Source organism: Ovis canadensis, chromosome 1 (genome assembly GCF_042477335.2).
Source record: "Ovis canadensis isolate MfBH-ARS-UI-01 breed Bighorn chromosome 1, ARS-UI_OviCan_v2, whole genome shotgun sequence".
NCBI classification, from domain to species: domain Eukaryota; kingdom Metazoa; phylum Chordata; class Mammalia; order Artiodactyla; family Bovidae; genus Ovis; species Ovis canadensis.
In genome coordinates, this window is record NC_091245.1 from 180,417,525 (window position 1) to 180,440,779 (window position 23,255).

Consider the following 23,255-nt stretch of genomic DNA (forward strand, 5'->3'; position numbering starts at 1 on the left):
ATTTGTGCTTTTAACTTTATTAATTCACTCCTTTTATCAACTTTTGGTGTTTGGGAATTTTGATTGCATGTAGGTATTCATTTTTCAATCTTTCCTGTTTCCCAACAAATTAAGTTAGGATTAAATATTTCCCCCTGAGAACTGCTTTATAAGCCTCTACAGATTTTAATATATTATATTCTTATTATCATTTATAGTGATTTATAACTTTTGTTATGATTTCTGGTATAATTAAGGAGACAAAAGTATGTAAATTTCTAATTTTATTGCATTATGGACTGAGTTCAAGGTCATTTTTTTGGTATACTACTTCAAGTTTAATTTGAGGGTATGTTTCACATGTGGTTTGAAAAACATGTATGTTTTCTTTTGGGTAAAGTTTTATAAATACATACTCATATGCACATATTACATGTACAAATATTTGTTTTTAAAGTCTTCTATATCCTTGTATTTGATTTTATTTCTTTACTTATTTTTTAATAGATGGAAGTGAAAATTCTGAGAGAACAGTGAAAAATTCTCCCATTATGATTACAGATTTATGCATTTTCCTTTGTAGTTCTATTAGCTTTTGATATATTTCAGAGTTATGTTGTTAGGCACATGAAGGTTCATGAGGGATATATCTTATTCCAGATTCCTCCTTTTATCATTTTGAAAAATACATTTTTGTTTCTTACAGTGTTTTTGTCTTCCATTTCCCCTTCTCTTTCCTTTTAAAAATCTTACTTGGACTAATATTGAAATATCAGTCTTTCAATATTTCTTTAATCTTTTCTGTATTTTTAACCCTTCCAATTCTGGAAGAATTCTATGATCTGGTCTTCCTACTTACTCATTTAGTCTTCAGTGATACTCATTCTGCTAAGGCAGCCAGATTGTGAAAAGAGGTTATATTTCTCATTTTATACATCTCTGCTGCTGCTGCTGCTAAGTCGCTTCAGTCGTGTCCGACTCTGTGCGACCCCATAGACGGCAGCCCACCAGGCTCTGCCGCCCCTGGGATTCTCCTGTTTACAGTGCTGGTTTCTTTTCACATTTAAGACATCACATTTGTTCATGTAAAAATGCTTATTTATTCATTTGTAGAATTTGTTATTCCTCTGTCATTGTGTTAGCATACTCAAGTGTTTGTCTATTATTGTATTGAGATTTCCCATTGAGTCATCCATCGTTATCAATATGAGTAGCCAGCATTGGAGGGGGAAGAAATTATTGCCATACCTAATATTCTGTACTACATTCAGTAAAAATGGGGGACTGTATAGATTGTAATTTGGTTGTCAAAGCTCTCTGGTGCTATCAGCCTCCTGGAGCATTGTCTTGTACATCTCTCTGTCCATGTGCCTATATTTACCGCTGCTTACTCACGGCAGACATCACTACTGTTGCCCCTTCCTTTTCAGATGTGTGTGTGGAATGTATAGGGCTGCTGTAACTTCTTCACTTAAACTAATCACTGCATATTGTCCATTGGCCCTTTCTTATTCCTAACTGTTACTGTTCCAGGCATAAACTCACTTGGTGATACTTCTGTCCTAGCTGGCAGTTTCCATCATCAACCTCATTTCACCTAATTTCCAGCCTACAGGGATTCTTCATGTAAATTCTGGTCACTGGGAGTTTGCTTTCTTATTTTTCTACTCTGCTACTCTTAAAGACTGAACAAACATATTTGAACTTATATTTCTCTAGCAACATCAGGAAGGTAGGTAAATGTTTTATTTTTTGTATTTTTCTTTCTTTCTAAATTTGACTTTGAACATGCATTTTTTAAATCAAAAATGTATATTTGTGTATGTATTAAAATATAAAATATAAATGTTCTTTTATGATTCCATGATGAAAGTGGTGACCCAGGATGTAAGAGGGCTGCTGAACACACCTGCTTCTTTAAGATGCTCTCTGCAAAATCCCCAGGAAGTTTTGATTGTGACATGGCAAAAAATCAAGGCTGTAAGCCCAGAAAACATGATCACCTACAGCGAGAACCATGGGGTTGTAGTCCAGCCTGCCTACAAGGACAAGATAAACATCACCCAGCTGGGACTCATGAACTCAACCATTACTTTCTGGAATACCACCTTGGAAGATGAGGCGTGTTACAAGTGCCTCTTTAATACCTTTGGTTCTGGAAAGATCTCAGGAATAGCCTGCCTCACTCTCTTTGGTGAGAGTCTTTGAGAATACATTGTCTCTAGCTTGAAATGTTATTTTGAAGAATGTTTGAAATGTAGTGATAGTAGTACCTAGTCTTTCAGGATCCTAGCCCCAGAAAGGTTCATTGGAAGACTCTTGGCCTTTCATGCCGATTATGTAACTGTGGTTATGGTTATTTGGAGAGTTCATAGAACTATGTTGAACCTTTGCCTGAAGTTATCTTTGCCCTGAAGAATGCTGTTGTCATCAAGAGTAAACTAAGGACCATAGTGAGGATAATTTCTCCCTAAGCAGTGCCATGGTTCAGACCTGGCATTGCCATTAGGAGTCATATGACCCTAGAAGAGTCCTGTCCATGGTGTACTGCACCATAAGTGTGAAATAGATCATCTCTAAGGTCCCTAAGAGCTTTCATATTTTTTAACCTAAGGACAAAGCCAGATTGGGCTAAACTGGAGCCAGTTATGGGGGTCCCTTTCATTTTGCTTCAGCGGAGCTTTCGCAAAATTGATAAGCAGCCAAGTAGCAGAGAGGTTCTTCATATCCAATGCCTGCTAGTGATTTAACTGAAAAATAAGCATTCTTCTAAAATCTAAGAGGCTTAGTTTGACAGGATTCCTTTCCTGTTAACTGATGCTTAGCTGGGATCAAGAACTGAGAACTAGGAATAAGGGGTAGCTTTGGAGGATGCACACTTGGTGGTGGTTTTAGAAGGGAAAAGCCAAACTTAGGGTTATTGGGAATGTTGAAAGGAGAGTTTGAACACACCAAGAATATTGGACAAGAGATAAGGAGAGGCTCAGTAAATAAGAATGCAGAGGAGGTAGGACAACACCAGATAACACGTTTCTTTCACTTATTTTGTCCGTGAGTCGTCTCTGTAGGATCTTGCATCAGGCTTTTCTTCTTGATTTCTATTTCTCCCATTCCTTTGTCTCCTGTCTCCCTGTTTTTCTGTGTCTCTTCCTTCCTCCAATCCTTCCTCCCTCTTCATTTTTTTCCTCTTTTGCTCTTTTTCCTTCCCTCCCTCCCTCCCTCATTTCCTTTCACGGTCCCTTATTTCCTTCTTTCCATCATTTTCTTCCTTTTCCTTCTTGTGTCATATTTTTCTCATTTCTGTTGTTTCCTTTCTCTTTTTTGTTCATCTTTCTCTCTTGCTCTCTTCCTTTACTCATTTATCTTTGAATAATTTGTATGCCTGAAACGCAGACTCCTCTGTGTCTTCTAGCTGGTAATTCTGTAGTTCTTTTCCTCAATGACACTTTCTCACCATAAGGAATAGCTTTCATCCAAGTAATTCTTTGAGACACCAGAGAACCCTGCTAGCCAGGCTAGCCATTTCAGCCATACTGGCCCTCCTTTACTTTTATTTCTCTTCCCCCAGGGCTCACTGATGTTAGTAATCTGAGCACTTTGGACAGAGCCATAGTCCTCCTATAGGCTCATTTCCTCCAGCCTACTCCCACCCATCCACCTCTTGAACTTCTAAACACAGACAAGCTTTTATTTAGCACTGTCCTTTAATTATCTTGTGGGCTTCAAAGCCAGCCATAGAAAGACGTTTGCATTTGCTCAGCAGAGATAAACTGTATATTCCAAAGAAAATGAACTCATTAGTCAAGGGACTTTTGAAAGGGAACAGGGTACAGCTGACCTAAAAATGTCCTTTTTTCATAAGCTGTTTATTTTCTGTTAACTCTGTAAGGTGATCTCCAAGGTCCTTACAACTGTCATTCTGTAATTTTTCTGACTACTGACTGTGAATATATAATTTGCATTTTGTATAGATATTTCAAACAGGGACTTTCTAAGTCTTCTCCATGCCTCTTATTCTTTTTTTTTTTTAATTTTTATTTTTACTTTATTTTACTTTACAATACTATATATGCCTCTTATTCTTATCTTTGCCCTGAAGAATACTGTTGTCATCAAGAGTAAACTAAGGACCATAGTGAGGATAAATTCTCCCTAAGCAGTGCCATGGTTCAGACCTGGCATTGCCATTAGGAGTCATGTGACCCTAGAAGAGTCCTGTCCATGTTGTGCCAGAGTTTGTCTATCTGCACCATAAGTGTGAAATAGATCATCTCTAAGGCCCAGTTCCGAACAGAAAAAGGCTTTTTATAAGTGGCAGCCCCTCTACAGGCTCTCTGTTCTGAAACTGCTCTGCTTTTCTGAGGAGTGCAGACCACCTGGGTGGAGGTGCTGATTGATAGATGTTGTCCAGCTACTTGAGAGGGATACCCAGAAGAAGGCAGAGATACTGCATTGCCCACAAAAGAGAAAAGAAAATTATTCTCTGCACTGTTTGGGAGGAAATGTACCCTCTGTCCATCTAGCTAATTCTCTTAGAGACAGACTCCATAGAGGATCATTCTTGTCACAGGGTTGTATAGGCCAGTCTCCACCCTGCTGTTCAGAGAATTAGACGGGAAGAGAAAGCCCTAGTTTGGACTGGATGTGCCACATTAGCTCTCTAGCCCATTGTGTTTCTGTAAAGATCTTTCTCTCATCTCTCTGAGGAGAGTGTGGGACTCACACCGGATTTTATAACTGATGGCAGATCATTTTTTTTTTTTTGTCCCAGTACAGCCCACAGTATTTCTTCACTATAAATTATCTGAAGATCACCTAAATATCACTTGCTCTGCCAATGCTCGCCCAGCCCCTATGATCTCCTGGAAAGTCTCTGGGTCAGGGATTGAGAACAGTACCAAGATCGTCTCACACCCCAATGGAACAACATCTGTCATCAGCATCCTCCAGATCAAAGACCCCAAGAGGCAGGTGGGGAAGGATGTGATCTGCCAGGTGCTACACCTGGGGACTGTGACCGACTACAGGGAAACTGTGAACAAAGGTAAGAGAGGTTTTCTGTGGTACGTTTGTGGACATACACCTGCAAGGTGGTGCATGCTCTGCAGAGCTTGTTGGCCTCTTAGCAGAGAAGCTGATAAGGCAGAGAATTGGATAAGTAGGGAAAGAAAAACAGAGTTGAGGAAGCTAGTATAGCCTATTTTATTGCTTTGGCAATTGTGGTCTGTTGCTCACACACTGAATGCTTTTACTGAGATCCATCCATTGATTAATTCTTCTGTGCTCCTGAGTATTTGTTATGCCAGAAATGTGACAGCAAGGACTCAGTCCCCAAACACAGGAAGCTTCTAGCCCAGGAAGGAATGCAGAAGGAGCTGGGTAGTTGTAAAAATGCAGGTTAAATGCTTCAATAAGAAAGCTATGGTAGGAGTTTGGGGTTTTTGAGCAGGGGCCACCCATTCTCCTCACTTGACCCTGCAACAAACCATTCACTGATAAAAGGGAAAAAAAAAAAGAACTCTGTGGTATAACATGGGAAGATTGAGAATGCAGAGAAGGAGCATCAGCTCAGTCTAGAGGGATTACAATGTTTTCCTGGAAGCAGTCACATCTGGGGCAAAACCTTTGCATAATCTACACTATGGGAAAGGGGCAATAGATCTTTCAGGAAAGAGGCCAATCTGAATTTTCCCAACCCCATTTTAAAATAAATTGCCTCCCGCTCAGGACCTCTTTTGCTGTCTTGTATTTCCATCTAAACTGCTATCTCTGAGTCTCATTGATACAAGAGGTAAAGCTGATGGGAGAGAGAATAAGAAAAGGAGTGGTCTTAGAGGCAAGACACTTCAGGGACAGCAGCCAGAGTCACTTTTCTCTGCGTAGTTTTGAAGCACTGACTCTGGATGAGGCGCTCCGTTAACAAGCCTCCTATAGAAAGATATTGCTGCTTTTTTCAGGGTACATTGTGAACCCCGAAAAGTTCATGCCTCATTGTCACGTGCTCAGTTGCTCAGTCATGTCCAACTCTTTGCGACCCCATGGACTGTAGCCCACCAGGGTCCTCTGTCCATGGAATTTTCCAGCCAAGAATATTGGCGCAGGTTGTCATTTCCTGCTACAGGGGATCTTTCCAACTCAGGGATCAAACCCATGTCTCTTGCATTGGCAGGAGGATTCTTTACCACTGCGCCACCTGGGAAGCCCAGATAGTCTCTAATGAACATGTCCTATAGTCATTTCTGGGGTCCTTGAAAAAGCAAACTAATCAAAAAGTAAACGTTAAGTAAATTTGGTCAAGATGTTTGTGGTGTTAGATTTGGACATTTATGACAAGATCCTCAGATTTTGCCAAGGTGAAGGGTAAATTTCCCTAAAAAGCAAGAATCTGAAAAGGAACATGTCTTCTTTTCCAAGAGTGCCAAGAAAAATGGACTTATTATCATTTATAACATTTATATGTCATTTGTATATTTGTTTATTCTGCAAGCATTTACTAAAAATCTTTCACAGTTAAACCATTATGTCAAGTACTAGATCTATTGAAGACAAATCTGAACTCTTAACTAGTGTCTAGCACTAGTGAGACCAATCTGAAGGTGCTCAGTTAAATTATGACATGACAGATCCCATTATAAAGGTATGGAGAAGATGCCAGAGACTCCCAAATCAGTGCTTTTTCTGACTTTGTATTACACAGTGACACTGAGGAACTGATATTTAGGCTAAGTTGCATTTACTGACTACTAGAAAGAAGTTGAATAACAAAGACATTGATTAGAAGGAACACAATTAAAACATGGAGATGAATTATTCCTGGAGGCTAGAATCATGAGATTCATTATTTTTCCTTTATATTTTTCTATATTTTCCAAAAATTCCTAAATAAACACATTACTTTAATGGACAGTATGGCAAAGATTATGTGCTTTGAAGGCAAACAGACCTCTGACCAAGCCTTGTTCTACCAATTACTACACTGATTTGGGGCTTACCCAACTTCTCTGAGCCTCAATTGTTGTTTTAATCTGTTAGATGATAGTATTAATAATACCTAACTCAAGCTATTTTGAGGATTAAAGGAGGTAACACATTCAAAGCTCTTACTACATATTAACCACATAAAACATGTTAATTATTATTATGTAAATGCTATTAAAATAATATAAGGTCATGAATGTAGACCTTTATATACATAAGAATAATTTTCATCAAAAGCACAACTCTAGTAAAAACTCATTACAACTATCTCTTTATTACTTTTTTGCCTCTACAGCTTCCCCTTATCACTAGTTTTTCCTTTTCTCCTATCAATATCCACAGGCTTTTGGTTTTCAGTTCCACTGCTGTTAAGCATCGTCTCCTTGGTAATTCTTCTGGTCTTAATCTCAATTCTACTCTACTGGAAACGTCATCGGAACCAAGATCGAGGTGAGTCCCATGGGAAGTAAAAAGAAGGAAAAAATTATTGTTTAATGACAATCTGGGGTTCAAATGAAGATATAAATAAGGGATGAGTGCTTAGTCATGTCTAACTCTTTGTGACCCTGTGAATTGTAGCCCGCCAGGCTCCTTTGTCCGTGGGATTCTCCAAGGCAAGAATACTAGAGTGGGTTGCCATTTCCTTCTCCAGGGCATCTTCCCAACCCAGGGACTGAACCTGGGTCTCTTGCATTGCAAGCAGATTCTTTACCATCTGAGCCACCAGGGAATTCCTAAATAAGGGGTGATAACCATGAAATTAAAAGACACTTTTTCCTTGGAAGAAAAACTGTGATGAACCTAGACAATGTATTAAAAAGCAGAGACATCACTTTGCTGACAAAGGTCTGTATAGTCAAAGTTATGATTTTTCTAGTAGTCATGTATGGATGTGAGATTTGGACCATAAAGAAGACTGAGCACCAAAGAACTGATGCTTTCAAACTGTGGTGCTGGAGAAAATGCTTGAGAGTCCCTTGGATTGCAAGGAGATCAAACCAGGCAATTTCCTAAAGGAAATCAACCCTGAATATTCATTACAAGGACTGATGCTGAAGCTGAAGACCCAATACTTTGGCCATCTGATGTGAAGAGTCAGCTCACTGGAAAAGAACCTGATGCTGGGAAAGATTGAGGGCAAGGGACAGGGATAACAAAGAATGAGATGGTTGGTTGGCATCGCTGACTTAATGGATATGAGTTTGAGCAAACTCCAGGAGAGTGAAGGGTAGGGAAGCCTGGAGTGCTGCAGTCCAAGGGATCATAAAGAGTCAGACATGACTGAGCGACTGAACAACAGGTCAGCTATCCCACTGAAGAGACTGTGAACTTGTCCAATGTGATCACCAACTGAATAGTGTTTTCTATGTTGTATGCTCACTATGGCTCAGACACTCTAGGCAATACACAGGGGATAATAACTGCATCATGTCATCCTGCCCTTATACACTGTTAATTTCTTTCCATCTCCTACAACATCTATCACAGTATCTTATGTATACTCACTAAATGTTCATTACAAGAATGAATGACTGAATGGAAGGGTGGATTTTCAAAGGGATTTTTTCTATTCCACTTTTTAAACTGCAAATTCAGTACCTCGTAGATGCTGAGTCTAAACATTGTAAAAGAATAGAAAACAAGAGACACTATCAAACAAGAGGAGTCAGCCAGAGGGGAAGAATTAAATTTCTTTGGTTTCTGAAGACACTGCATAATTTATTAAAGCTAATGAAAAGGTGCAGTTTATGTTGTATGCAGTGGGAATTTTTTAGGATGAAGTGGTGCTGTGAGAGTTTTCTCCTGCTCACATGACTGACAGAAAGGGGAGGAAAAATGTTCACTTTGAGTGTTATTTATATTTCTATTAAACGTATCACTCATGTGCTACCTTTTTCCCTCTCTTTATATCTCATAGACTAATATCTTTCATGTTCTAAGCTTTTAGAACATTTAATTTTGCATAAGCCTTATATAAACACTAGATGAATTCTTGTGATTTTGTAAGAAAAACAACAGATCACCACCATCAATGACCTTTTGCAGATGTAGATAAAAGAATTTGTTCTGTAGGGAACAGGAGATTGCAAATCAGATAATCTTACTGCACATAAATTTAAGCCCACAGACCTCCCTGTGCTCAGTCACTCAGCTCTGACTCTTTGTAACCCCATGGACTGTAGCCTGCCAGGCTCCTCTGTCCATGGGATTATCCTGGCAAGAATAGTGGAGTAGATTACCATTTCTTTCCCCTGAGGATCTTCCCAACCCAGAGATCAGGGATTGAATCCAGTCTCCTGAGGCTTCTGCATTGGCAGATGGATTCTTTACCACTGAGCCACCTGGGAAGCCCTTAGCTCTCTGCAAAATGTCAAAGGCAGAAAGCCAGTTGACTCTACTTTTTTCAAACATTTTGCTTTTCCAGTTAAGAACTGAAGTTGACTTCCTTCCCCTAACACAGTTAACAGCAGGCCTAAAATTAAAATCCTGGTCTTCTGACCTCTGCTGGAATATTCTTCCAGTTATAGTTTCCAGACTTGAAAGGCACAGTTGTCAATTGTGTTTATTTCAACCTGTGTTTGCTGATATTGCTCTATACTTCTGTAAATGTATAAGCAGAAATGTAGGACATGTTCACATTCATTTTAAAATGTCCCCTTGAACAAGAATCTCATAATATAGTCCATTCAAGCCCAAGGTAAATTTCACTAGAAAGGGACTTTTGCAAAATAATTGTCTTTTGTTTATTAAGTCTCTTATTTTCTGGGAAATAGAATTGTTCAATGCCTTATTCAGTTGCTGAAGTAAAAAGAGTCAGCTTAAGGTTATTTGGCCCCATATACTTAAATAGCTAGTAAAATCAAGTGTTAGCTATGCTGGAGACAAACTCTCAAGGCTGAGAAAATACTGGTTTGTTAAGACCAAAACTTAAGTAACCCAGAAATTTGGAAGAAAAGGAAGAAAATCATCAAATATAGTGGCTTTTTAAAATTTCTTTAAGTAAAAAATTTTGATTGTTAATTTGTGATGGAAGTGAATAGTCCTACTACATTTGCTTGTCATCTTTAATTTTTATTTAATATTGGATTATAGTTGATTTACAATGTTGTGTTAGTTTCAGGCGTATAGCAAAGTGATTCAGTTATATATATATCTATTCTTTTTCAAATTCTTTTCCCATTTAGGTTATTACAAAATATCTTTCTTTACCCTTACTTTGTGTTTTTTTCCTCCTCTCTTTTTCTTTCTATTATCTTCTGAAACATAAAACTTTCAGATGGACAGGGAAACATGATCAGTCAAAATGACCCCAAGATTCTGGACCTCAGTGACCTGAAAAAATGGTCATGTGAACAGAAATGAAAGTGGAAAGGGGGAACTGAGAGTGAGTGAGTGAGTGAGTGAGTGAGTGAGTGAGTGTGTGTGTGTGTGTGTGTGTGTGTGTGTGTGTGAGAGAGAGAGAGAGAGAGAGAGAGAGAGAAAGAGAGAGATCAGTTTGTGGGGAAAGAAAAAGTAGAGGTGAATTAGTTTTCAAGCTTATTGAATATGAGTAGACAAAGAATCATCTCCATGGAGCTGCCGGTAGTAAGACAAATCTGGTAAGAAAAGTCTGTTAAGTTCAGTTCAAATCTTTGTTACATAAATGACTAAAGTATTTATTGTAGATGAAAATCACTGATTTATTGCTCACAAAAGCATTAGCAAATTTATAGGTTGTAGACAGAGGGGTAATCTCTAATGACAGATGTTATTTTCGTAGAGAAGTCAGGCCCCTTTTCCTGTGATTTGGTGTAGTGCCAGAGAGTGTTATGCTGGGTTTTTTTCCAACAGTAAAGCTGTTGTCTGAGGAAGGTGTGATGAGTTAGAGGCAGTTTCTCTTTGTACCATTTCTAGTGATATCATCACAGTTGCTTCTCATGAGACTACTACAATATGATAATAGATTAATAGGTTTTCAAAGAACTTTTTTTTTCTTTTATGAATCAGGACTGTATTACTAAATAGAAAGTGAAAAAAAAAAAAATTTCCCAGGGAAATTTCTTGATAATTTTTTTCTATTAAAGCCCAGTTGATGTCATAAATTTGCCCCTTACATATACTACAAAAACATTAAATTTGAGGTCAAGAATAATGTTTTATTTCTCATTAGCCAAACCACCAATGATTACAAGCTTCTCAGAAACAACTTCACTTTGGGGCATATTATCATGGATAATCACCTAATTTTTAGAAATTTTTATTGTGAGTAGCAGTCTTCTATTGTTTAGGTCATGGTTGAATTGGAAACCAATAGAAGACTTAGACAATCATGTGAAATGCATATTCCAAACTTCATTTTTCTTCAAAATATCTAACTATGTCAGATAAAAGTGATTTATTTAAACTCATATCTATATAATTACCTTGATTTTCCCCGCTTTGCTTCACAATAACCTAACCTTATAAATGGGTTCTCTGCAATGATGATAATGGCAATGTTAGCAAAACACTATATCCTGGGTAGAATCAAGTCATTTTCTCCTATTTTAAGATTAGAACTCTATCAAATAACAGCAGTACTCACTAAATAATTGGTGATGCTGAAATTGGAGATTAATTGCAAGAATAATATAAAAGATACATGTTTCCAAAAGAATAAAAATCTTTGCTTTACTAATAATTGTACTTAAGCTTCCCAGATGAAGGCTGGCTGAGTGGTAACTCTCAGCCCATCCCAGTGTAATTATAGTTTCAAGCAGAAGAAGGGATGCTTTAAATGAGAAAAGTGTGAAGCAGTTATTATTGAACAACCTAGGTTAGAACTCCTGGGAGAAATCTTGCATCCCAAGGTTATCTGTCTATAAAATTTTATGCTTGAATAGGTACCAATGCCCCCATCATATCAAAATGTCATAACAAAATCCAGTCATAATGTAGTTGGTTAACAGACTTGCAAGTCTGGGCATTCTTGCCTGAGCTGTTCTGTGTCTTTCACCATGGAACAGATTACTGGTATTAGAAATGTTGACACAGTTAAAACATGCAAAACTTCAGGTTCCAGTGAAGAATTACTTAAGATTACACAGAGAGTGAGATTTGAGATTTGGAGCCAAGATAAAATCCCAGATCTTTTGCTTCACTGTTTATCTGCCTTGTAGGGAGGCCCACATTCTCCCAATCTAAGGGCTAGAAAGCTAGTAGTCTTGTAAGGGCCTCTATCTGTCTAGTTTCTGACCATTCCCACCTTGATGTCCAATAAGTGAGTATCCACAGGAAACAAAGCTCAAGGTCTTATAAATAAAATACATGTGGATCATTTGGAATTCTTGAGCCTGCTCTTTTACTTGTAGTCTTACATGTATTATTAAGCAAGTACAATCTTGCTTAAGAACGCATGCTAAGTTGCTTCAGTTGTGTCCGACTCTGTGCGACCCCATAGACGGCAGCCCACCAGGGTCCTCCATCCACAGGATTCTCCAGGCAAGAATACTGGAGTGGGGTGCCATTTCCTTCTCCATTGCTTAAGAATAGTAAGCTATTATTTCCTAGAACTACTCATATCCTTTTAAAGAGAGTCACAGTGCCTCACAGCACACTGGGTCAGCGGTATCTACTTCCTCCTCTTTGCTGATGAAGTGTGCACTGGAGAATTCTGTGTTTATTGATCTTCTGAAAATCTATTAGAATAGAAATTATAGATGTTCAAAGTTCGTATCTTGATCTTTCTTTTACCCAGAGCCCTAGAGGAGTCACACAGAACCCTGAAAGTTATTTCCTGGTCTACTTGAATCTGACTCAGGAGGCAAGCAGAAGAAAGAGGATCATTCTCTAAGGAACCTAAAAGAGCAAAAAAAAAGAAAAAAAAAAAAAACCAGGAGTCAAAGGCCTAAGAATTTCAAGACTTTCCACTGCCACATAGGCCACCCAGTGCTTCTGTGAGTTCCCAGAGGAAGTCATTTTACCTCTCAGGTCTGTTGTAGGACTTGGTTTTGTAATATGATGTAGTATTGTGCTGTTGAAAGGATGCTGGACTTGGAGCCAGGAGCCACTGCTCGGAGGTTGACTTTGACTCCAACTGGTGGCAACTCTGTGTTAATCATATCTCAATGAACTTTCACATTCGCATCCAGAAAGTTAAGAAGTTAGACCAAATAATTTTCCATTCTGCTCTAAAAAAAGATGCAATTCCAGGGGGAAAAAAAAAATGATAAAAAGGAAAGAAAGAAGAATACAGGAAGGTAGGGACCAAAGAACTTTCCTGAGACTGCCTTTTGCCTTTCTGTGGATATGCCATCTCGTCTCCCCTTCTTGTGTGGTCCATAAGTCTATTTCCTCATCACTGGGTATCTTGTCCACTGCCTGCTCACTGATTTTGCTATTAACTGGTCTTTCCAGCAGTCTGTTTCACTGCTGTTCCTCATGTACTTCTGTGATGTTTACTACAATGGCAGTGGAACTCAACTTATTGTGAAGTAACATTGGCAGCTTTAACTTTGCTTATCTGCTTTTATAGCAGACTAAATATTGTTAGTCTTAGACAGCAGCTTGCATTTTTTAAAAAGCATGCATTTCTCATCCATTTGTCTCATAATATGACCCAGCCCTATTTTAATCATTCTAAATTCAACCTAGTGTGATGAAATATATTATGAAAAGAAGTGTTTAGAAAGTTTTCTGAATAGCAGTCAGTTAATTCAAATGCTTTGCCTCCCCCAACTTTTTTTCTCACAAGGTAACTTGTCACAATAGCAGAGGAAGCATGTATGGCTGTACAAACTCCTTTGTCATAAACATATTGTTCTAACTAGTGGAACAGTTTTGAACTCTTAAATCATCATTGGGCCAAGCTGGTGACTTTTTCAGTATCTTTTGCTTTCTTGTCTGTATCCAGTGACCTAGGAACTAAACCTTAAGTTGTCTTTATTGTTGTATTGAATATTTATATATTTAGTAAGCTTTTTGTATGTTATTTAATTATGTATTATTTCATATATTTGTATTAACATACTAAATAATTTAAAGTGTTTAACTATTTGGTTCATGATATTCTCTTGGGGAATGTGGAAAATGTGGAGATTAATGATAATACTTATATTTTCCCTCTGTGTGTGAAGCCCTCCCCTCTCTCTCTTAGTCTTTTAAAAGATGCTGTTGACATTTCTAATTTCTCACAACATCACAAGTCAGATGTCCTTTTCTGACCAGTGAGAGCTCCTTCATCTTGGTGATATGACCCAGTCAGTTTGGGAGCACTTCCTTATATATGCTGTTTTGATTTTGCTTTCAGATACTAACCTTTTCAAATGAATTAGCTCACACAGCTTTGAATTTGGTAGGATTTAATATCCTGCTTCTGATTTTGCTATATTCTGGCATCTCAGTTGCCAGATCAGATCGTGTAACTTAAAGCAGTAGCTCCAAACATTTAAAGGTCCCAGGGCCCCTTTACAATGTAAAAATATCATTGAGGACCCCAAAGAGCTTTCTTATATAGCAAATTATGTCTGTTGATATTTACCATATTTGATATTAAAACCAATACATTTTCAAAACAAAAACCTACAACCATACATTTCATTGGGTCATCAGAGTGATGCTAACATTATACATCAGGTAACTTCTGGAAAGCTCCACAACACATTTGTAAGAGAATCAAGAATAAGAAATTGGTGTGATTATGACAGTAGTTTTGACTTTGTGGAGCCCCTGAAATGGTATCAAGGGCAATTTTAAGAACTGTGCACTTAAAGGATAGGCAAAGAAGGAGACCATCTTATGAGATTTCGTGAGTGCCCAAAGGCACTCCTTTATGAAATAGCTATCTTCACAGTGCCTAAGCATTCCAACATAATTTTATTTAGGCCATTACCTTTCTGGGAATTCCCCTGCAAAGAAGCCTTGGTCTAACCCTTCTTCCTAATAATTAAATTCATGTATTAAATGGCTAATCAGTTATCTTGGAGGATACTGAGAGACTTGGACTTAGAATTGATAGACTTTGATGGGAAAGACTTGGGAGGGTCATAGAGAATGAAGAGAGACAGTGGAAGGCATAGCTCAGAGTGCCTGATTCCGAGAAGGCAGGTCCGAGTGGAGTCCCAGTGTTTCCCTGTGAGTGCTGTCCTCTTGCTCTTGGGAGGGGCTCACCAGGTCCCCCTTAACTCATCCTGACCCTTTCAATTAGGAGAGCTTTTTCTGAATTTGTGAATTAGAAAAAGACCGTTTGGGCTTTGTATATTTAATCAAGGTTGGGAAAGTTGTAAACATTTGAGTCACTTAGAATAACTCAATCACAAAATTTTCTTGGCAGTGAAAATTTATAAACTTTCCAGGGTGATGGTAAATGAGCTCAGAGATAAGGGAAAGCAAAAGAAGTTTTCTGTGCTTAAATAGAACTAAACCTCAAGATGAGAATGTAGGGGGAGGGGTTGGAACTTTTTCACTACCAACTAGATAACATTTCACACATACAAGTTCAAAGAATACAAAAAATACAAAATCCTCATGTCCAGGGACTATGAGGCTTTGGCTAAAAGAGTTTTCTTAGACCGACTTTCTTCTATGGTTATTTAGCTCATCGAGAAAGAGATATAACTTTCTAAAAATAAAGCTTCCTAAGAATTGATGCTTTTGAACTGTGGTGTTGGAGAAGACTCTTGAGAGTTCCTTGGACTGCAAGGAGATCTAACCAGTCCATCCTAAAGGAGATCAGCCCTGGGATTTCTTTGGAAGGAATGACACTAAAACTGAAACTCCAGTAATTTGGCTACCTCATGCGTAAGAGTTGACTCATTGGAAAAGACTCTGATGCTGGGAGGGATTGAGGGCAGGAGGAGAAGAAGATGACAGAGGAGAAGAAGATGACAGAGGATGAGATGGCTGGATGGCATCACGATGAACGTGAGTCTGAGTGAACTCCGGGAGTTGGTGACGGACAGGGAGGCCTGGCGTGCTGCGATTCATGGGGTCGCAAAGAGTCGGACATGACTGAGCGACTGAACTTAACTGAAAGTAATTCTTGACAACCGTAATTTTTTTTCCATTTGCTCTCAAAATGCTCCAGGTTTGACTTCAGTCTCCCCACCACAGTCACTTAGGCTAATGAACTTGGATAAGGTCACACAGCGCTGTGATTCAGTTGTAAGCAAGCCAGCTGTTGCATAGACATCATATACATTTGAACCTTGTGAAGCGGGGAAGGTTTTCAAGCCTATTTTTATAAGCATGAAAAATGAAGCCCTAAGTTTTTCAGTAACTTTCTTTGGGTAACACTGAAGACACGTTATTGCTGTTCAGTCACTAAATCATGTCCAATTCTTTGTGACCCTATGGACATAAGATGGTACTAAAACTCCAACTCAGAATCCCAGACTTCCTGCCCAATGCCCTCTCTCTTCCCTCCACTTACACTTTCATTCACCCGATATCCTATTTGTCAGTATATTCCTATTAGCTCTATCAGTATACTTAGAATTTAACGCTTACCTCTAATCTTACCACCTGGCCCAAAGTGTCATTCTCGTTCTCATAGACTGTTTACATATTAATAGCTTTTTTTTTCCTTTTTTTAAAATTTAAAATTTATTTTAATTGGAGGATAACTGCTTTGTTGTGTTGGTTTCTGTTGTACCACGATGTGACTCAGCCATAAGTATACATATATCCCCTCCTTCTTAAGCCTCCCTCCCAACTCCTCTCCCCCCACATCCCACCCCTCTCAGTCATCCTAGACCACTGAGCTGTGCTATACAACAGCTTCCCACTAGCTAGCTATTTTACGCATGGTAGTGTATATATTGACATAGCTTTCTAATTAATCTCCCTGCTTCTGCTTTTTTCCCCTTTTAGACTATTCTCATATCTGTCTTAAAATATAGGTCAAGACAGATCTTGTCATTCTGCATAAAATCTCCAAGTGCTTCCCATCTTATTTAGAGAAGACAAAGTCTTTACATGGGCTTTATGGCCCTTCACGACTGGGCTCCCTGATACTCTAAAATCACCTTCTACTGCTCTTTCTCCTGTTTATACTCTGCCAGCCACACTACCCTTTTCTTGCTATTTCACCAATATTTAGACAGATTTCCACCAGAAAACCTTGGCACTTAACTCTCCTCTCTGCCTAGAATGTTCTTGCTGAAGGTGGCCACATAAGCCTTTTCCCCAACAAGTCCTTTCTCTCTCCCTCTTCTGCCTCATTTTTCTCCCTTGCACCCATCACTATCTAGCATGCTACCTGCTTTCCTCATTTATTTTATTATCTGTCACCTTCCAATAGATCATAAGCTTCATGAGGGCAGAGGTTTCAATCTGTTGGCTTGCTTTTCCCTAGCACTTAGTATAAGCAGCCAAGGAATATTTCTTGAGCAAATCAATTTTGTGACAATACATTAGGGGAGGGAGGGAGGAGTAGTTTAAACAACTTTGCACTGGAGCATCCCTCCTGCCCTATGAGAGAATACAATTGAACTAGAGAATAGAAGAGGACTTTAAGAAATTGATGGTCATGAAGCATAGAGACAAGTATAATGGATTTAGAACCAAAAGGATGGTGTTTAAATTTCATCCCTGATAGTCAATAATGTGTGATCTTTGACCAGTCACTTAATATCTCTGAATTTACATGTCCTCAACTATAAATTGGGAGTGCACCAAGTTTGTCTTATGGAGTATCTATAAAGGTTCAGGTGAGAAGGCTCACCTGAGGCTCTCAACATGTGCAAGCTTACTGCTGAAGCATGTCTGCTCTGTGACCTCAAAACCCACACTAAAACACCACATGTCTCATGTCCTTAGTTGCTCCTAGTTCCTTCTCATAGTCAGCTCCACCCTTGTCTGGAATTGGATGTGGGGTAGGATAGGAGTGCTGGCAGTAGAAGCTGGCTCAGCAGAGAGAAAACCTACTGGGCTTTGTTTCAAGAGAAGCAGGGATCCTAATACATCATCCAGGATGACATGGCCTTTCTTTGTGCTGAGGATGAGACCAAAAGAATAGAACACACAAAAGTCAGTGTCTTAGCATTTTGACTTGTTGCGTTTCAGGCAAAGCGCATCTGGTCAGTAAGAAGGTGGTTTTCTGTAAGCCAGGGAGAAAGCCCTCCCAGCCCTTGATCATGTTGGCACTCTATTAAAACAAAACAAAACCCAAAAGAATAAAAACCCACAAAAGTTAAACTCTTTACTACTGGGCATCAGCTTTCTGGATACAGTTTTGCCACATTGCTCCAGAGTATTAACAGCCCTCCAACACTTAAAAAGGATACAAAAATTGATACGCCTGAAAGCTTTCCATAGAATTATGTTGCTTCACCAGATTTGATGGAAAGACCTTTCTAGGATTTGAAAGGTTCCAGAGAATTCAACAAATATTTAGATGCTTTTCACCTAAATCATGTGAGCCTAGAGAGGGGAGTGCTCAAATCCAAGAGTCGGAACTCAAAAAGCAAGTTGGGTTTTCCTGAAAGTAGCTTTCACTTTGTAATTCAAGGGCAAAAGTCAGTGAAGCCTAGCTGCCCTGATGATGCACTTCAGATACCATGTGATTCTGGATCTGCTGTTGCTATTTAGCTTTGTATGTAATAATCCCCTAAACTTGTATTCACCTTGGTTTCCCTTCTTATTGTAATATTGTAAATATTGACAATATTGTAGGTATCAATGGGTTTAATTAAGTGCTTTTAAGTAGTATATTGATTAATAAACATGTGGTTTCTAGTTAAGAAACATCAGGAAGCACTACAATTTCAGAAACAGTGATCAGTTAGGTGGAAACATATTGATATCTTTAGGGGTGGGTAGCATTGGCCCAGGCCAGTGTTCATGAAATACAGCATACAGCTCAAAGATGGCTTAAAATTTTATCTCCCTTTTCCCTTGTCCCAGTGAGTTGCTGAGAGACGCAGCTAGTTTTGCAGCTGCCCAGGCTTGGTTGGAACCACTTGGGAGGAGATACTTTTCTCTACTTTGTCTTAGAGCTAACTTTAATCTACAAATCCCTTGGAAAGAGAGAATGTATTCCTCAAGGGAACTCCAGGCCCACCAAGTTGTATTTGATTTGACAGGCTCCTATCCCCAAAGTGTCATGAGTAGCCGCCGTCTTGTGTAAACAAAGGTCAGCAACCATTCCTGAGACCTCAAGAACTGACTGACATGCCCTGGGTAAGATGGCATTTCCTGATGCATGCCAAAAGGCATTGAAAGAAATTGTGTGACAATCACGGAAAGTCAGAATTAAAAGAGCTTTTAGAGATAAGGAAACAGGCCTCAGAATGCCGCCTGATTCACTAAAATCACTAAGTTTCACTCCTTTACTGGGACACCTGAAAGAACCAGGAGCTGGAACTCCTATAATTACAGACTAAAGGCTCTTACACAGCCTGAGGCAATCTGCTTATCCAAGAAAAACCATTTCCTAAGTTTAAAGATATTTGCTGGCTTGCGGAGCTTACTGGAAACCCAAACTTTCCTGCATTGCCTCCATCTGCGTGAGAGTTGAAGCTATTCCCATCACCGGTGTTTGATGTTCCTCCAACTTCTTTGGCAGTGAACAGGTAAACATCTGGTTTGATAGATAATATGTAGTTTTGACCTGATGCTTAAATTCTGGAAAATTTTTTCCCCTGACTAGAAGAGTTTTGATTATTTTCAGCTAAGGTAATTTTGGAGGTGAATGTTGATAAGAGAGAAAGACAGACAAAGAGATGGAGGGCAAGCATGCAAATTCTTGGCTAAGGAGGGGCAATTTTTGAGATATATCAGGTTTAAAATAAAAAGGCCCCAAAAATCACATGTAAAACTAACACTCATAAAGTCAGACTTGAATGAATTTCCAGTCATCAATTTTCAAAAGCAAAACATGTTAAGAGAGAACATTACAAAAAATGGTAAAAAGATGAAGAGAAAGAAAACAAGTGATTTCACAATTTCGGGATTTGTGTTTGACTTGGTTTCTTGAACAAAGAGATGGAATAAAGGTGATGATGTCATTACATGCAATTGTGATAATTGGCTTTTGTACTGATAAAGTATGTATAGTTTTCTAACCATAGAGCTGTTAGAAACACTGCATTTATCTTTGCTATTTGATCCATATTCTGCTAGTTATATTTATGGTGATCAGAACAGCACTATGTATCTTTCAGTGGGTAGCATTTACTAAGCGCTGTTTCAACCAACCAGCTATCCCGGGTCCTGAGAGATAGTTGCCGAGGAAAGCATGGGGAAAATTCTTTTCCTGGAGAAATTTAAAACTTAAGGATAGACAAAATAAACCTTCCTGCATGTATTTAAAATAACTTATGAAAATTCATGATGTCATGAATTGGAAATAAAATTTATAAATGTACTTATTATAATTCAATTTTATATTTTGATTCCACATCATTACATATGTAATGATATCTTGGATATGGATGATAGGGAATAAGATTGGCCATATGTAGAAACTGTTGAAATTGAGATTATTCATACTCTTCTCTCTACTTTTGTATATGTTTGAAAAACTCATAAATCAAATTTTAAAAAGAACTGGATTCCAACTTTGCTATTAATGGGCTACTTGAGGGAAGACTTTCCTCTGAACAAGAATAATATCATCATCTGTATTTTCACAGTTTATTCATCTCTGCTGAATTTTCATCTATTTTCCAAATAAAATCTTCCTCAATCAACAACACTGAATTACTCTAGATCTTTATCAATGGAAATATAATCTCAAGTGCTCTGCTTTTAATCTTCCAATGACTAGAGCGTCCCTCAATGACTATAGTATTCCAGCTCTTAAAGTGGCTACAGGCTAAAGGCCACCCATCTAGACCAGGTACTTCATCATCTCTGGAATTATACTACACACAATATTATTGCAAAACTTTAAACACATACTTATCATCCCCAGATACTCCAAACTGTTATAGCCAGCTCTGGACACATTTTCAGACTCAGTAGCAATGAACCAGACCTACTTTTCTCACTTACTCTTGGGCTCTCTTCACAGTGATCTTTAGGAGTGATTATCTAAGGACTGAATAATCTTACTTCATTACAGAATCATGTATGCCTTTTGTTCTTTTTGATCAATGCTGCAAGAAGCATCTGTGGGCATGATGCTGAGAAATGATTCTGAGTTAAAAGTACATTATACTGAGTAGTACTCCAAGTAAAAACAATACTAGAAAAACTGATTTTCCCAAAGGAAATGACACACTCCCTCCTTTCTGATTTTACTATATATGTGCCCTCTTTCCTTGACTGTCAAGCAGTTCAGTTAAGAACTTCTTTCTGTTTATGAAAATAATAAAAACATATTCATTATAGCAAATTATAAAGTACAGAAAGAAGAGTAAAAACAGGGGAAGGAGAGACATAAAAAATAATTAACCCATTATTCCGCCATCCATCAGAGCCAGAGCCCCTGCTAATATTCCTATAAGAGCCAACTATGACACTCAATTGATGGAATTTGAATTTATCATCATGGTTGATATGAATACTTACCTTTCACTTGGTTGATTTTCCCAATTTACTTTTTAAGTGTATATATTTTGAAACTGCTTCAAGTCACTTTAGGGAAGAGAAGGGACAAGTAAAAATCAATATTTAAACTAATGTGGTAGTATCTTGCCACGACTAGGTCTCCTGATATAATACCTACCCAACTGTGGGATTATAATATTAAGTCAGAAGAATCACTGGTTGCACATTAAAAACTTCAAAGTACTATAAAAGAATAATAATAATAATTAACATTGAGTAGTGTGATATTTTGCCAGGCATAGTGCTGATTGATGTTCATACATTATGTCATTTAATATTCACAATAACCTTATAAAGTAAAGTCACTCAGTCGTGTCCAACTCTTTGTGACCCCGTGGACTGCAGCCCACCAGGCTCCTCAGTCCATGGGATTCACCAGACAAGAATACTGGAGTGGGTTGCCATTTCCTTCTCCAGGGGATCTTCCCAACCCAGGGATCGAACCCGGGTCTCCTGCATTGGAGGCAGACGCTTTAACCTCTGAGCCACCAGGGAAGCAAGGGTATCATTATTCTATATGACAACAATCACAAAAACAATAATAACAACTACAACAAAAATCCTGGAGGTTTGGGAAGACTAAGTAATTTTTCCAATTAGAAACTGGCAAAACTAGATATAACTACATGGAAAAAAAAGCATGATGTGATATAAATTTTTGATGTAATGGAGAAGGAAATGGCAACCCACTCCAGTACTCTTGCCTGGAAAATCCCATGGACGGAAAAGCCTAGTAGGCTACGGTCCATGTGGTCACAAAGAGTTGGGCATGACTGAGCGACTTCACTTCACTTTGATCAAAACTTGGAGAAATTCTCCAGGAATTACTACTTAAATCCAGCCTTTGGTGTTCTGAAAGAGTCCGCTTCACTCTTCTGTAAGATAATAAGGTTCACATCATAGTCCCTAGAACCTAAGAATGTGATATTATTTGGAAAATAAGTCTGTGCCAGTGTGATTTCAGATAAGGACCTTGAGATGAGATCATCCTGGATTATCTCAGCATGCCCTAAATCTCATGAAAAGTACCTTCACAAGACATATGTATAGAAGGGAAGAGAAGGCAGTGTGCCATGGAAGCAGAGACGAGCAATGTGGCGGTAAGCCCAGGAATGCCTGGAACCACCAAAAGCTAGAATAGGTAAATAACATATAGCCCACAAACACTTTGGAGGGAGTGTAGCCTTGTGGGCAAACTTGCTTTTGGACTTTTAGCCTCCAGAACTGCAAAAAAATCAATTTTATGTTGTTTTAAGCTACAGAATTTATGGTCATTTGTGATAGCAGGAAAAGAATACAAAAATCCCAAGAAGAGAGCTAGAACCAACTTGGAGAAAGTAAAAGAATGAACTTCGTAAGTGTTGGAATTGCTCAAGAGTATCAAGGGTGAAAAAATTCTTAACCTCAGTCAATTCAAATAATGGTTCAGCAGGTGAAGGGTCAAGAGGAAGAGAGTCCACTAAATGGAACTGGGAGTCAGATTTACATATTTCTCACTACAGTTTGCTGGAATCACTTCTCAGGAATACCCAGCTTTTATTCAGATCATTGTCTATTGTCTCTGTTTGGGTTAAGAATAATATAGTTAAGTCCAAACAGGAAGATTAGTTTCTAGGGCCAGAGGAAGTCAATGTTGATCATGCTTGGAAAATAGATTGAGACTATCTGGCAGACAACATAACTATGCAAGCATCTCCCTAAAGCTGATTCATCTGATGCTTTCTACACTTGTAGAGGAAAAGACTTTCTTACAGGCAAATACGCCTTCTTTATTTTCTGATGACCTC

The 23,255-nt window shown here is 38.4% G+C and overlaps 1 protein-coding gene and 1 non-coding gene across 15 annotated transcripts in view; one reads left to right on the forward strand and one right to left on the reverse strand.

Annotated features, from left to right (window-relative positions):
- The window catches only part of CD200 (CD200 molecule), a 100,709-nt gene that overhangs the window by 27,780 nt on the left and 49,674 nt on the right, over nucleotides 1–23,255 (forward strand). For 10 of the 14 annotated variants that reach the window (XM_069553307.1, XM_069553290.1, XM_069553287.1 and 7 more), the window contains 3 exons: nucleotides 1,853–2,173; nucleotides 4,751–5,023; nucleotides 7,300–7,407. In XM_069553307.1, the coding sequence (XP_069409408.1) occupies nucleotides 1,975–2,173; nucleotides 4,751–5,023; nucleotides 7,300–7,407 (580 nt within the window). In that variant the 5' untranslated portion in view covers nucleotides 1,853–1,974. Of the gene's footprint in view, nucleotides 1–1,852; nucleotides 2,174–4,750; nucleotides 5,024–7,299; nucleotides 7,408–12,673; nucleotides 13,968–23,255 lie in introns of those variants that run through there. The other 4 variants (XM_069553324.1, XM_069553301.1, XM_069553320.1 and 1 more) reach the window with 1 other exon arrangement.
- On the reverse strand, nucleotides 21,892–21,963 carry TRNAW-CCA (transfer RNA tryptophan (anticodon CCA)). The gene has a single exon. It is a non-coding gene; the product is annotated as a tRNA-Trp (tRNA).